Source organism: Microcaecilia unicolor, chromosome 4 (assembly GCF_901765095.1).
Source record: "Microcaecilia unicolor chromosome 4, aMicUni1.1, whole genome shotgun sequence".
In the NCBI taxonomy this organism is placed as follows: Eukaryota; Metazoa; Chordata; class Amphibia; order Gymnophiona; family Siphonopidae; genus Microcaecilia; species Microcaecilia unicolor.
In genome coordinates, this window is record NC_044034.1 from 109,873,735 (window position 1) to 109,890,489 (window position 16,755).

The 16,755-nt window shown below is 42.2% G+C and overlaps 1 protein-coding gene across 5 annotated transcripts in view; it reads right to left on the reverse strand.

Annotated features, from left to right (window-relative positions):
* Window positions 1-16,755, reverse strand: part of DIAPH3 (diaphanous related formin 3) — a 494,215-nt gene that overhangs the window by 171,553 nt on the left and 305,907 nt on the right. For all 5 annotated transcript variants that reach the window (XM_030200561.1, XM_030200564.1, XM_030200562.1 and 2 more), the window contains one exon: window positions 11,790-11,925. In XM_030200561.1, coding sequence (XP_030056421.1) covers window positions 11,790-11,925 — 136 coding nt within the window. The remainder of the gene's footprint in view (window positions 1-11,789; window positions 11,926-16,755) is intronic.

A 16,755-nucleotide genomic window follows, 5' to 3' on the forward strand; every position in this document is an offset into this window, starting at 1 on the left:
TTGGCCTGGTCCTGTATCACCCGCGACGGGTATGGAGAGGCGAAAGATCACACTGGTTGATAGAAAAAGCTTGCAAAAAGGTTAATAGATGTCAAAGTTCATGCACCACATTAAAGGCCATATTATGTTTAACAATTTGATATCGGAGTCCTTCTATGGACTATACAGACCTGATGAAGTTCACCTGTCAGAAATTGGGTTGGATAGTCTGAATTTGGCATTTCAGGATTACATAGAAGCTATAACATTAGGGGGAGGATGCAGCTAGGAGTTGAAGGGGGAGCTCACAGCAAGCAAGGTGTCGCTGCTGTGGTCCGTGGTGGATATGTTATGTCAGTTAGGGCTGGGTACACAGCACCTTGACAGTTAATGGTTGAAAGTTAAGCTATGTGGGTTCAGTTGAAATTTAGTGAAAGAAAAGTATTGCTGCATGTTAGCGGATATATGAGACACATGAATATTTGACACTTTTGTCTCCCGGCTTGGATGATCGGGAGGCCTGGGACATTGGGAGGCCGTGTACAGCGGTGTAGGCACATCCTTCAATGGGATAGGCCGAAGGGCAACATGTGCTAAGAGGGACAGCACAAAAAGCAAAGACAGAGTGCTTGGATGGCAACACCTATGTGGAAATAGGAGATTGCAGAAAATGAAGACATAGCAGGAATGTTATGAAACTATTATTTGAATAAAAGATTGTGTTTTATGTTCCTGACTGCAGCCTAAATAAATTCCAACTTTCTCTCGAAAACTGACTCGTGTGATTATGGAATTACAATACAGAACTGAGTGCCCGATTTGTAAACCAAGGGACCCAGGTTCAAATCTCACTTCAACATTTTTTTTTTTAATTCTGAGTCCTCCAGAGACAGAAAATTACATACCATATCTAAAATATATAAGCCACCTGCAAGCCTGAAGGCTACTGAAGAGGTACACATTTAGGAACAGTAGGTATTTTTATGTTCCAGGAGAGTTCACAATTACAAAATAAAAGAGTTAAAATGGGATTTGAACTTGGGGCCCTTGGTTCACAGTTCACTACACTAACCACTAGACTGCCTTCTGCTCTGCAGGGACATCTGTGTGGCCATTATTCTAAAAACAAAAAACAAAAATTAAAAAAAAGCTGCCAGTTACACATCCTTTTCCCTGCTTTGTTGCCATTTGTATGTTGGATATTCCAGTTTGTAAAATGGCTGTTCATGCTAGATGTCCTCAGCACACAGATGTCCACGATACATATTTTCAAATAGGAAATCCTGACATATTTCCTGTTAGAAAATACATGTGAGATGGATGTCCATTTTGGATGTTAGAAGTTGGACGTCTCTATTCTGACTTGGGACGTCCTTTCGAAAATGCCCCTTAAGCAAATAAAAGATGTCAGATGCCAGCTCCAGCTCCACAGAAAGATGAAGACTGAAGTGGTACTGCATGACGGGGCAGAGGCAGACTAGAAATGGTGTGCATATGTGGTAAGGAAGCTCAAAAGCTTTAGAATCTGTAAGCTGGAGTAGCTAACCACGCAGGCTCGGTCAGTGACGTCATCCATGCTGTGAAGACTTACTATCTTGCTTGTTCTCAGAGATAGCAAATACCCCAGCAACTCCCTCTGCAGAGATAGTAAGCAGCATATTTTCCTTTTCCACTAGATTAGAGGGCAGAGTTGTTAAACAATTTAGAATAAGGCTAAGCTTAATAAATCTGTTATCTTCTATCAATCTAATCAACTATATAGTATCTATGCACATAACATTCTAGAAAACTATTTCAGCCAAAAAAGATGAGTCAAAATATGCCAGTCCAAGAATTTATTTATAGACAAAATAGGGTCATTAAAAAAGGAGAAGCAAGACTTTGTAGATTTAAAGCAAAAATGAGGACTGTAAAGATAAGAGTTTTTTATTTATATAAAAATATTTTAAAATATCTAGTATCCTTAAACTAACCCCTTCCGTGGAACTGTCTATTTTGAATTTAACTGAAGAACTAACTGTATATTAAAGGAATTGTATTATTTAATAATTATTTCTCCCTCAATGCAAACATAAAAGTACAGATGCTGTGATCCATTTCACAATTTGGGAGAAGTAACAAAATCCATTGTCACGCCTTGTGATCTTGGGTAAGTCACTTAACCCTCCATTGCCTCTGGTACAAAATTAGATTGTAAACACATCGAGGACAGGAAAATACCTACTTGTACCTGAATTTGTTTTGAGCTACTGAGCAATATGTGAACTAAATCCAATTTACGTATTTAGCCAAACTTTCTTAGCTCAAGTGAAGTGAGCATAGCTCTCAAAAGATATCAAATTTAGTCCAATAATAAACGTATTTCCAACTATGGACTTTTACTTCTATGCATCCAAATAGACTAACATGATGGCCATATTATTTGAGCAAATTAAAAATAAAATCTGAGAAGAAAAAACCACTTGGTTTTGAAACATTTGGTTTTGATGCTATGAAATACAGTATTACTAAGCTAACAAGCAAAGCGTTTACCATAGTAGTCTCTTATGCTTTTTTCCCTTGTTAACATGTCTGACAAAAAGATTTATTGCCATGTCAATTTTTTTTTTATTGCTGTCCATAGTTTCTTTGTATCCCTTAAGTACCCTGGTGCCTGACAGGATTTCATTAACACTTCTCTAAACAATCTATTTTCCTGAAGTCAACCTTTCCAAAGTTTAGGACTCTTATTTTATTAATGTTTACTTTTTGTCCTGCATTTAAAGGGTAATTCTATAAGGAGCACCTAATTTAAGCAAGTAAGCGCCAACTTAGGCAATGCTTTACTAAGAAACATAGGTACCTGTGAGGCTCATTTTTGAAAGAGAAGCATCCAAAATATGACACAAAAGGCACATATATGACTTACAAAGCATATAATCAAACAAAAGAGGTGGGGGGGAAACTGTCTCAAACGCCAGTACATCCAGAACTAAACTTTTTCAGAGGGAGCATTTTGTAGGCATGGTGTGGGACTGATATGGGCGGTCTTACAGAATGGACATCTCCAGCCCATAATGGATAGCAAAACGGTTTCCTATTGGCAAGAAAAAAGACATATGGAATTATACATGCTTTAAAAGTGTTTAGGGTAAGAGCCAACTTGTCTTTTGACCAATTTGCGATCTTGTGGATTTGGAGAGCTAGAAAAGGAGTGTTGGTTATTGAGAAAGAGTTGCCGAGTGCTGTCTTAACGTTTGTCTGTTTGACCCAGTCTCAACCTTGTGCCCTTTGCATTTCCTTCCTTACCTCCTCTGTGTCTCACCTCCCAGGGCTTTGCCCATACCTGTTAGCCCCTCAGCCACACCCATCTCTTCACCTGTATTCCTCCCCCGTCCTCGATACCCCCATTAAACACCCTTATCTGCTTGTCCTCTGTCTTTCAGTGTTTCTCTGTTTGCCCAGTCTCAGTTTGTCCCTCTGCTTTCTGTTGCAGCTGTGTGTGTGAGGACTGTTTGTTGGTGGGAGGAGAATGAGTGATTTGTGTTGCAGCTGTGTGTGAAGATTGAGTGCTGGCGTTGGGAGGCTGAGTGATTGCTGCTGTGTCTATGTGTTAAGGCTGTTTGTTGGTGGCGGGAAAGTGAGTGCTGGGCATTGTCTGTTGGTGGACGGACACACTACATTCACTCGGTGCAGTACTTGGAGGAGTGCACCATCCATAGTTTGGGATAAGGTGGTTGCATCTGTGGTGTTTGGTAATAGCTGAACTGTATGCACTGTTGGCAAACAATTTGATTGCGGTGGAAGAGGTTTTGAAGGAGAAATACCGCAGGAGATACCCCTATCCATGGGAATTTAGGCCCTGTTACAGTTTCCTGGAGCTCATCAATGCCTGGTGTCTCACCAAGTACCAATTTGACAGGGTTACCATCCAGCATCTATGCGACCAGTGCCTACCCCTCCTATAGCCCAGGACCCGTTTGAACAATTCAATCACTGTCCACCTGAAGGTCACCACCATCCTCACTTTTCTGGCCACCAGTAGCTTCCAACCTGTCCTAGCTGTGAATGCAAACCTGACCCAGCCTGCCATTTCCAATTGCCTCACCCAGTTCCTTGATGTTTTCCTTACCCACACCTCAGAGTACATCACTTTCCCCACTATCCCCCAGGCCCTGCAGATCATCATGGCACAGTTCTATCTCGCTTCCCCCCTTGGTCACAAGCATCATAGACTGCACACATGTGACATTCAGAACCCCTCCCCCCCCTTCGGGCATGAAAGGCCTCCTGTAGAAACAGAAAAGCATTTCACTCGAATATGCAAGTTTTGTGTGATGCCCAGAGGGAGACTGTGGATGCCTGTGTCCGATACCCTGGTTCAACCCGTGACGTGACCCCTACACACTACAGCATTCCGGTAGCTATCACAGGTCCAACCAAGGAGAGATCATGGGCGGCTGGCTCCTAGGTAAGTGCAATACAGATCGGACAAACCCTATACCCCCTCCTCCCACAAACCTTCAGAACTACCTCTATCCAGATGTCTCCACAACCCACTATTCCTACCTCAACTCCACAAGGTACCCAGACCAGCCAATACACACCCATGTCTCTCATTTTGCTTCTCCCTACAGGCAATAGAGAATACCCACAGTGGACCTAACTCATGACCCCACTTAGTGCACCCTGAAACCATGACTAAAACAGCAGACATCGGACCATATGTGGCATCATAGAGCACACCTTTGCACAGCTCAAGAACAGGTTCTAATGTCTCAATCGGTCCAGAGGGGAGCTCCTCTATAGCCCTGAAAACGTCACCAAGATCTTCATGGCCCGCTGTATGCTCCATAACCTGGCTCAGTGCAGAGGCCAGGCCCTCTCAAAGGAACCACAGCCACAGACCCAAGACGACGAGGAGCCCACCCATCCATCCCCCGCCCACAGAGAAGAGCAGAGTACACACCAGCTGGGGGTCCAAGCCAGGGAAAGACTTATTCAGACCAATTTTTAGTGAAGGTATGTGACATTTATTTATTACAACACAACACCCCATCACTACTACCCTCTGTGTGCACACCCCCAACACAGTCTAGTACTGAAAGGCCCCATGCCTACATTGCATTTCACCTTCCTCCTTCCTCCTTCCCCTCCCCCTCTGTGAGGAACCTTGGTCCCCATATCCAGCACCAGCAGCTGATGAGGAGGTGTCTCCCGCAGCAGCAGCCACAGTGGCTTTGTCCTCCTCGGTGGGGCATGTGGTGTCCCCAACTCTCTCCAGAGGTGCTGGCTGCCTCAGCTGTCCTCCATAAAATTGGCCACCTGGTCAGCAGATGGAGGTGGACCGGCCTTGGGTGCAGGTTGTCCACCAGTGGCAGGTGTGTAGGCCCGCAGATCCTGTCGTATGCCTAGCATCTGTTGCTATAGATTTTTGTGAGCCTGCGGTGCTCCTCCATCATGCGCTGCCTCTTCTCGTTAGCAGCCTCCAGGGCCCGGACTGCCCAAAGCATAATGTCCAACTTCCTTTGCCGGGCCAGGTCTTGGTTTTGTGAAAGAAGTCTGACCAGCCTGATCACCTGCCTCCTGTGCTGGTGAAGTCCCCCTCTCTCTGTCTGGCCTGAGGTTCCTCATAACCCTCATCCATGTCCTTGTCCACATCAGCAAATGCTGCTGGAGGGGTGAAGGTCCACTTCTGAGGGCTCCACATTTGTCTCATGTTCCACCTCATCAGCCCCAGTGGCCTCCTGCACCTCCCATAGCTGCCACTCCTGTTGGCACTGTTGCTGCTGTCCCCTGCCTCACCCTCCGAGTCACTGTCATCACCTGCATAACAAGTGGATGAAACGTGTTTTATGCAGAAACTAACCTGTCACTGTGGTGCACCCTTCCTTTACAAAACTCTCCATGGGCACCTCCAGCACACAGATGATGTTGAGGTATGCCATTCTCATGCAACCCAAAAATGTGTGCCTCCACATGCAACAAGGGGTATGGGACACTGAGTACTGGACAACCCAAAGTGCCAAACAGCTGCATATGCAGGTGGGTAGAGAAAGAAGAATTGTGGATGGGTTGCAGAGGGTGCATGAACTGGTTGATGATGGGTCAAGGTGTGTGTGTGTGGGGGGGGGGGGGGGGGGGGGGGAAAGAAGGCACCAAAATAGGACAGATACTGAGGGCCCCCAACCAGCTTACTAATAAATCCTCCCTCTGGAATACTCGGGACATAACCCCTGATATTCAGGCCTTTCACCATGTCCCCTGGTGTGCCTTCTCTCCCCTCCTCCACCTACCTTAGAATCTAGTCTATACATGGTAGTGTGATCAATGATTTCCCCCCCCCCCCCCCTTTAAAATGACCCTGATTGTGGAAGGGAGGGTGATACAGAAGACAGCCAGGGCAGCTTTCATGTGCCAAATGTACCTGACTCTTCAGGCTGGGTCAATGTGTCATGGTTCCCAACTCCATGTATCCCCTCCTGGGGGAGTACAGTGTGCACCATCTGTTCCAGGGGGCCGAGGTTGCTGGTGTCACCTGCCAGTTCCTTTTGTAGTCCTCAATCTCCCTGTTGCCATGATGAACTGCACTGAGGCGCTCACAGATGACACACGCACTCTCTCTCCTTAGTGGAGGCTGAGAGCCTCTGTCCCCTGGGGGCAAACAAGTATGAATATCTCTCGGAGATCTCCCTCACTAGGAAGTCGATCTCAGCATCAGTGAAGTTCCTCTTCCTGCTAGGAGCTACTTTCTTTGGAGCCATTGTGAAAACAGCAGGGGGAGATTTGAAAATGCCATGCTGAACGTTTAAGTAGGCTTCTGGGAACGTTTAGGGCAGGGATAGCTAGACGTTTTGCAGATGGACTTTTTTTTCGATTATGATCCACACTTGAAAAGTTTTGCAGGAAATAGCTAGTGATATAGACATTGTGAGTCAATTATAGGCTTAGGTATTGACAGTCTTGGGGAGATTGAACTTCTAAGAGGTAGAATATTTGGGTGATGATCTTCCCTTCTTATAACAGTTCCAAAGTGGGAGATGGCTTTTCTTCTGCTCACAGATTTCCATACCCAACTCATTTGCCTTCCATTCTCTCTCCCTAGAATCACACAGCTGCATGCAGGAAGCCTGGAGACAGATGGACTCCTCTGTTGCCATATTCTGCAAGTAAGTACAGACCTCTCATTCCACCCATCCCCTTCTGCTTCTGCTAGGAAGCAAACCTGAGACATGCTGTGCCCTATATATCTGCTAACTAAGGTCTCCTTGCTTTTTGCAGGACAGGATAGAACAATGGAGCTGATCAACTTGGATAAACATCTGCAAAATAGGTTTCAAAAATACCGATTTGGACGTTTAGAGAACAAATTCGTCCAAATGCTACATTATGACTCTTTTTGGACATTTTTCTCTTAAATGAGTCCATAGTAACCTATGGAACTTTGTAAGTCTACATGCTTTGAAAAAGAGCCCCAAAGTAGAGTACGCAGTAGCCCATAGTTGTTTAAACAAAATAACAATTACAAGTTGAGAGATTAGAAGGGCCAAAGTGTTTATTCAACCATGTAATTGTCTTTACTTGATTAAAAGCCTATGAGTAACAAAGAGGCATATTTTCAAAGCACTTTGGGAGGCTAAGTTCCATAGGTTTCTATGGAACTTTGGGAGGCTAAGTGCTTTGAAAATGAGCCCCTAAATGTTTTAGGTTTTGAAACAACTTTAAAAACAGTAGTCAATCAAATGAGTTCTAAGCTTTTGTACCTGATGTGTTCTTTTTTTTCTTTAAATTATTCTCAGTCTATTGAAATGAACAACAGAATTATGGTTAGCCTTGTACCATTTAGAGGTTTTGTCAGTTTTGGTCACTTAGGCATTCACTAAAACATACAATTTGACCAAGGGTGCCTAAAATTAATACACAACCATAAACTGATTATATATGTACTAGTAAAAAAAGCCCCGTTTCTGATGCAAATGAAACGGGGGCTAGCAAGGTTTTCTTCAGAGTGTGCATGTGGAAATGTGTGTCCCTGCCCTCTGCCCTCTCTCCCTCCCCCTCCCCCCTCCGAGTCCAGTCCTTCAGTGTTAAGTTTCCTGCTGTTCTGTGTTTGTGTTACAGAGAGAGTGAGGGCATCTCTCTCCCCTCCCCCCTCTGAGTCCTTCACTGTTACAGAGAGAGGGATTTCGTGCTGTGCTGTTTTCCTTCACTCATGGGGAAACCGGATATCTCTGGCGCTTCACACTTCCGGCTGGAGGCTTCATTAGAACGTTGGTGGTGCCTTTTATATATATATAGATTAGGCTTATCCTAACGTGTTGAATATGATCTTGTTCATAAAAAGTGAGTTAATTCAAAGAAAACAGTCCACTGGGCTAAAAATTTCAATAATTATGACTTTGCCCTGCTCAAGAACAAGCTGCATAAAACATACACAGGTGACTAATCCTTGCACTGACACAGTATAACCGTTTAGGCATACATATCTATACGTACTGAAATTGAAGAAATCATTTTCATTTAGACTAATAGAGCATATTTTTCTCTTCACTGTAACACATACCAAATGATGCCAGATAAAGACCAGGATGGCCCATCCAGTCTGCCCAAAAAGGTAGTTAGGGTTATACCTGCAACTTCATATATAGGATATTGCCCCATTATCTTTAGAGTTGTAACTTATGTCCAGTGCAGTCTATCCTCCTCTATGCCTCTTTGTTCTTTTAACGTATGAAAATTATTTTTAAGTTTTACTGAGTGGAAATGCTCTATAACATTTATTCCATCTTCATGCCATATAAGGAACCTCTGTTTACTATATAACTGTTTGAATTCCATTACTCTTTTTGACTCCACTCAATTCCAATAGAAGAACATTCTAGTCATCCATCACACATTCTGTAAAAAAGTATTTCCTGATGTTAATTTTAAGTTTCTCTCCATGCAACTTTTTTCCCCCCCTCTAGTTCTATAGCCTCTCCATTCCCAGAAAAGTTTGTTTTGCTCCTTGCTCTCTTTCAAAAAATTATCATATCTCTTGCCTCTCCTCCAGGATATACATATTTGAGTCTCTTCTCATGTTTTCTGTCATAGCCCCATATCATTTTGGTCACTTTCGGCTGAACTGCTTTGAGTCTTTTTACAGCCATAGCAAAATATGGACTCCAAAACTGAATACTCCAAATGTGGTCTCATTAATGGCTTCCACAGGGGCATTGCCACTTCCTTTTTTCTGCTGGATATATCCCTCTCAATGCAGCCAAGCATCCTTTTGGTCTTAGCCTCCAACTTGTCATATTGTCTTACTATCTCAAGATCCTCAGATGTCATTATCCAAAGGACTCATTCTTGGTCCGTGCAAATCTGCGTCTCACCTCACCTGCTTTGGATTACTGCACCCCAAATGCATCACCCTACATTTCTTTACATTAAAGCTTAATTGTAAGGCATTAGCCCAAGCTTCTAATTTTTGTAGATCACGTCTCATGCATTCCGAGGGAGGTCCACTCTCTTGCCAATCTTCCTGTCATTTGTAAAAAAGAATACTTCTCCTTCAAACCCTTCGGCAATACCGCTCAAAAATATAGTTAACAGAATCAGCACAGGATAGATCCGAGATACTCCACTACTCAATTTCGATTCTTTTGGGCAAATCTCTGCCATCTATCAGTCAACCAATTCCTGATCAAGTTCATCACATCAGGTCCCATCCTCATGCTGCTCAGTTTATCTATGAGCCTCCAGTGAACAGCATTATCAAAGACTTTGCTGAAATCTAAGTAGACCATATCCAGCATACACCCTCAAACTAGTTTTTTTTGTCAAAGAAATCAATCAGATTTGTTTGACATGATTGGCCTTTGGATTGTAGAATGTTCACTATTCTTTCCTTCAGCAGTATCTCCATTTTCTTTCCCAGTATCAAAGTAAAGCACATCGATTGTAGCTTCCCAATTCTTTTCTGTTACCGCCTTTGTCAACTGGGATATCAGCATTTCTCCACTCAAAGAATCTATTAAACATATGCTTTAGAGGGCCTGTCACCAAAACCTAAGATCCCTCAGTATCCTGGTATGTATCTTATCTCATTCCACAGATTTATCCATGTTCAGTTTTCAAGATGTTCATAAACATTTTCTTCTGTGAATGGTGCGATATGTACACCATCCCCATATGCATCTGTGTCAAACATTTGTGGAACCAAGGAAGGAATAGGGGAGGGCACAATGACTTCCAGGGGGCAACCTGAGGTCAAACAAATCTTTATTGGACAAGAACCACTACAGGATCTGACATGGGACCATGTTTCTGCAGACAAGACCACCTGCCTCGGGTCAAAAACACTTTAAATGTCACATATACAGACACTGGTGCTGGTTGAGAAGCGACCATTAATATATCAAGCTGAGATGTGCAAAAAAAAAAAAGATTTTTGTCAAATAGCATTTGCAATGTATCTCACAGAACTGGCGAACTCATTGTGTCATCCCTTACTCCTTCCTTAGTTCCTTGGATACGTTGTAGGGCTTCTTCTCCTGCCTTTTTTGTGCATTTGTCAAACATATGTGAACCTTCGACAGGGTTTCCCCCCCCCCCCCCCCCCCCCCCCCATCATCTCTACCTACACATTGACTATCAGTATCTTTGAACTCCGTAATTCCACCTCTCACCTTTCTTGATTTGCCAATATACCTTGCTTTACATTTTTTTCTTCTATCCATGCTTTTGCTATCCTGATTGCTTTCTTCATCTTTCTCAGGTTTATGTGGAATTCTTGTTTGTGTTCCTCTTTTTGTGACTTTGTGAAAGATAAAGAGAATTATCTTTGCAGTTGCCTATTTGGCGAACCTATCAGTTTCCTTTTCCTCTTGCTTTTTACTTATTTTCCTTATATAAAGAGAGCTTGCCCTTTTTATAACCCCTTTCAGTTTAGTTACTGTCCTTCCATTTCCTTTGTGTCCGCCATCCCTTCCAGTTACTCCTTCAATTTACTTCTCTAATTTGTTGATGTCTGCATATTTGAAATCCAGGACTTTTGAGTTTGGTATGACTGGATTTCACTTGAGTTCTTCTATCAAATCACACTGCACAGTGATCACTTCTGACAAAAGTGGCATCCATTCAGATATTAGATACGCTCTCCCTATTTGTGAATACTAAATTCACAATCACCCTTCCCTGGTGGACTCCCTCACCATCCATCTAAGCAAAATCCCTTGCTGGGCATTCACTGTCTTTCTACATTTCCCCCCCTCCCCCCCCCCCCCCCCCAGATTTGCAGATGGGATACTCTGGTAGATTAAAGTAACCTAGCACCAATACATCCCTTTTCATTCCCAGTTCCTCTGAGTTGGAGGTCTGCAGGTTTAAATTGTGAGCTTGACATTAAGTGTCTTTTTATAGCTCACTTCGAGCTTATTGCAATGTCATCTTAGATTTTTCTCTTTTTGCTTAATACAGTGCAATGTGGAATGCCAGCTGTACAAGTCACATGGAGAGTTTAGCAATCCATGTTTCTTGCTCTAGGTTATGTAATTTATGTGTTCCCTGGGTAGCATTCAAAAAAAATCACTGGAAAAAAATTGTCTAATATTGAATTAACATTTTTCTATGGCTCAATTTTTGTTTTAAATGGAAGAACAACTGGTGTTTATTAAGTTATTATGTTGAAGTGTTGCCCTTCAGAATTTTGATGTACTCTATACCGATTCCTTTATTGTCGTATGAGATTCTTAATTAAATGACTTGAGGAGATGCACTGATTAGTGTAGTATATAACCTGCTTTTAAGATTGCTAAATAAATATATGAAGACTTTCCATCTGCTCCTACCTCTCTTCTTTTCCAGCAGGCGTTTCTTCTTTTGCTGCCTCTCTAGTTTTTCTTGCTCTGCCTTCTCTTTAGCCAGTTTGACCCGCCTCTGTTTTTCTTCAGCTTCCTTTCTTCTCATATTTTCCTTGGCTGCTTGCTGAAAAAAGCAGCATAAACAGCAAATAAGTGACAAAATCATTGCTCCATTATAAATATGAAAAATGCACTAGTTGTGAGAGAAGTCCATATTCTTCATAGAAATGAACAAGCCTCGGGTATAGTCCTTGTATTACAAATTATCACTAAGGGAGGAAATGTATAGTACTTGTTCTTTTGGATACAGCATCGGCTTTTGATCTTGTAAATCATAAGGACATAGAACATAAGTGTTGCCATACTGGGACAGACTGAAGGTCCATCAAGCCCAGTATCCTGTTTACAACAGTGGCCAATCCAGGTTACAAGTACCTGGCAAGATCTCAAAACAGTAAATTTGTTTTTTTTGCTGCTTATCCTAGAAATATAAACTGAGGAGAAAGTCACTGGGAATACTTGCAGTTAACAACCAGGTGGAGTCTCATATCACTTGGCACAGATATTCATATCACTCCCCTGGTGACTCTATCAACGTGCATAGGTTTAAATGGTGTGAGTTTCCCCCAGAAGAAGCATAGCGAAACAGGCACTGTCGGGGCTTCTACACACGCCAGTCTGAATCATGGAGTATGCATGCTCCTTAAGCTCAGTGTCTTTTTGTATATCTATATATTTGCACATGATGGTGTGAGAATATAAGTTATCATTATTGCAATTACAACATTAGGGTGGAGGTGGTTTTTTAGTCAATGATTAAACCTATGCACGTTGATAGAGTCACCAGGGGAGTGATATGAATATCCGTGCCAAGTGATATGAGACTCCACCTGGTTGTTAACTGCAAGTATTCCCAGTGACTTTCTCCTCAGTTTATATTTTTTAGTAGTCTATACTTATAATTGGAGAAAGTCAAGCCATATACTTTTTTGTTATCCTAGAAATAAGCAGTGGATTTCCCCAAGTCCATTTTAATAATGGCTTAGGGACTTTTAGGAAACTATCCAAACCTTTTTTAAACCCTGCTAAAATAACTGTTTTTACCACATTCTCTGGCAACGAATTCCAGAGTAATTACACATTGATTGAAGAAATATTTTCTCAGATTTGTTTTAAATTTACTACTTAATAGCTTCATTGTGTGCCCCATAGTCCTAGTATTTTTAGAAAGAGTAAACAAGCGATTCACATCCACCCATTCCACTCATTTTATAGCCCTCTTATCTTATCTCCCCTGTTCCATCTGTTCTCCAAGCAGAAGAGCCTTATAGGGGCATAATCGAAAGTCGCCAGCCAAATAGATCGCTACCTATTATATCATTTGTTATTCCTTGAGGGGCTCATTTCTTGTTTGAGTGCAAGTGTGGCAGTAGTGTGAATGACAATTTTGAAATAGGCATATAAGCAAAATCCGAATGTAAATAAAATAGGAAAAAACTTATTGCAAATGTATAAAAGTGGCAAAAATGTTTAATAAAAAATGGTTGAAATGATAATCTGAATTCTTTGTGATGCATAGGAAGTGGTCAATTGAACTGAACCTGAATGAAAAAAAAGTCCTGCTGCTGTGTCTCATCAAGGGTATGTGTTTGAAGTGCAGGAAATGGCCAGAAAAACAAATCAATCATGAATGAAGAACAAAATAAAAGAAATAACATTGATACGTCAATTTTATTAATGGTTCTGTTTACTAAGCCACGTGTAGGCGCGCAAACATTATGGCGTGTTCTTATTCTAGAGACACCCATAGGAATATAATGGGTGTTTATCGTTAGCACGTACTAATTTTTAGAATGTGCTAAGTTAGCATGTCTTTAGCATGGCTTAGTAAACAGGGCCCTAGGTGTCAAACAAAACATCAACAAAAATAATGATGTACAATATTGGTGTATATAAGAATAATGGGCAGAAAAGAGGTGGAGAGAATGTGAAAAGGTGAATTAACCAAAGAAGAACACTGAAAATGAACAATATTTTAACATTTATGCAAATAGAGAAGATGAAACACTATTGTGAAAGTCAACCATGAAAGTACAGGAAGGTTTTTCGCTTTAACCATCCCTCAAAGGGAAAGGGAAATGGGACTTGATATACCGCCTTTCCGAGGTTTTTGCAACTACATTCAAAGCGGTTTACATACATTCAGGTACTTATTTTGTACCAAGGGCAATGGAGGATTAAGTGACTTGCCCAGAGTCACAAGGAGCTGCAGTGAGAATTGAACTCAGTCCCCCAGGATCAAAGTCCACTGCACTAACCACTAGGCTACTCCTCTATTCCACTTCCAAATAGTCTGAAGTTTCATTTTTAATTTGTACAGAGTTGTGATTTCGTGTAACTTCCACCTTTTCATTCAGATTTCATTTTTTAGCTTGTTCCCCACACTTCGTTTGTGTCACTTGATATAATACTGCTATTTTCATACAAATTTTATATATGATTTTTAGTTCCCTTTTTTAAAAAATTCAATCTTAGAGGTTCTTTCACTAAGGTGCACTATTGAATTTAGCATGTGCTTAATGCTGAGAAGCCGATTTTATACCTATGGGCTGAATGGCACTTAATGCACATTCATTCACTAGTGCATGCCAAATCTGTTAGCATACCTTAGTAAAAGGACCACTTAGAGGGGCATAATCAAAAGGGACACCCAAGTTTTGTTGAGGATGTCCTCACAAAACGTCCCGGTGGAGGGGTGGGAAAACCCGTATTATCGAAACAAGATGGACATCCATCTTTCGTTTTGATAATACGGTCGGGGACGCCCAAATCTTAATATTTAGGTTGTCCTTAGAGATGGTCATCCCTAAACTTGGTCGTTTCTGATTTTCAGCGATAATGGAAACCAAGGACGCCCATCTCAGAAACGACCAAATGCAAGCCATTTGGGCATGGGAGGAGCCAGTATTCGTAGTGAACTGGTCCCCCTGACATGCCAGGACACCAACCGGGCACCCTAGGGGGCATTGCAGTGGACTTCAGAAATTGCTCCCAGGTACACAGCTCCCTTACCTTGTGTGCTGAGCCCCCAAAACCCACTACCCACAACTGTACACCACTACCATAGCCCTTACGGGTGAAGGGGGGTACCTATATGTGGCTACAGTGGGTTTCTGGTGGGTTTTGGAGGGCTTGCTGTTTCCTCCACAAACGTAACAGGTATGGGGGGGATGGGGCTGGGTCCGCCTGTCTGAAGTGCACTGCACCCACTAAAACTGTCCCAGGGACCTGCATACTGCTGTCATGGACCTGAGTATGACATCTGAAGCTGGCATAGAGGCTGGCACAAAATATTTTAAAAGATGTTTTCTGAGGGTGGGAGGGGGTTGGTGACCACTAGGGGAGTAAGGGGAGGTCATCCCCAATTCCCTTTTGTAGTCATCTGGTCATTTCAGGCACCTTTTTGTGGCTTGGACGTAAGAAAAACAGGACCAGGTAAAGTAGTCCTAGTACTCGTCAGGGACACCCTTTTTTTTCCCATTATGGGTCGAGGATGCCCATGTGTTAGGCACGCCCAAGTCCCGCCTTCGCTACGCCTCCGACATGCCCCCGTGAACTTTGGTCGTCCCCGCGACGGAAAGCAGTTGGGGACACCCAAAATCAGATTTCGATTATGCTGATTTGGGCGACCGTGTGAGAAGGATGCTCATCTTCCGATTTGTGTCGAAAGATGGGTGTCATCCTCTTTCGAAAATGAGCCTTGCTAGTGATCTCCCCCTTTTCCTCACATTGGGTTTCTGAACACTGATATTTGCATTGCTATATATTCCCCCCCCCCCCCTTTTTTTTTTTTTTTTTTTTTTTAAAGAAGCTAACTTTGGAATCAAATATGACTCAGGACTCCCTGGTTTTCCTAGTTATTATATGTGACCATCTCTGGGAAAAGGTGACTAAAGCAGTGGATCCAAAATGTTAAAAATGGCTGATTTTTCATGTCACAGGTCCGTAAGTAGTCTGCAAAAGTTACATAAGACCATAAACATTGCCATACTGGGACAGACCGAAAGTCAATTAAGCCTAGTATCTTGTTTCCAATAGTGGCTAATCCAGGTTCAAGTACCTGGCAAAATCCCAATTAAAGCATATTTTATGCTGCTCATCTTAGAAATAAGCAGTAGATTTTCCTAAGTCCTTATGACAGTGATTTTCAATCTGTAACCTTCAGAAGTACATACGTATTGCCACACTAGGACAGACCAAAGGTCCATCAAGCCCAGTATCCTGTTTCCAACAGTGACCAATCCAGGTCACAAATACCTGGCAAAATTCCAGAAAAGCTCAATACATTTTATGATGCTTATCCCAGAAATAAGCAGTGGATTTTCCCAAGTCAATTTAATAATGGTCTATGGACTTTTCCTTTAGGAAGCCGTCCAGTCTCTTTTAAAACCCTGCTAAGCTAACCTTTACCACATTCTCTGGCAATGAATTCCAGAGTTTAATTACACATTGAGTGAAGAGAAATTTTTTCCAATTCGTATTAAATTTACTACTTTGTAGCTTCATCGCATGCCCCATAGTCCTAGTATTTTTGGAAAGAGTAAACAAACGATTCACGTCTATCCGTTCAACTCCACTCATTATTTTACAGACTTCTATCATATTAGCATTATTAGGAAAGGAATGGAAAACAAAAATGAGGATGTTATAATGCCTTTGTATCGCACCATGGTGCGACCGCACCTCGAAAATTGTGTTCAATTCTGGTCGCCATATCTCAAAAAAGATATAGTGGAATTAGAAAAGGTGCAGAGAATGGCAACGAAAATGATAAAGGGGATGGGATGACTTCCCTGTGAGGAAAGGCTAAAGCGGCTAGGGCTCTTCAGCTTGGAGAAAAGGCGGCTGAGGGTTGATATGATAGAGGTCTATAAAATAAATAGTGGAGTGGAAT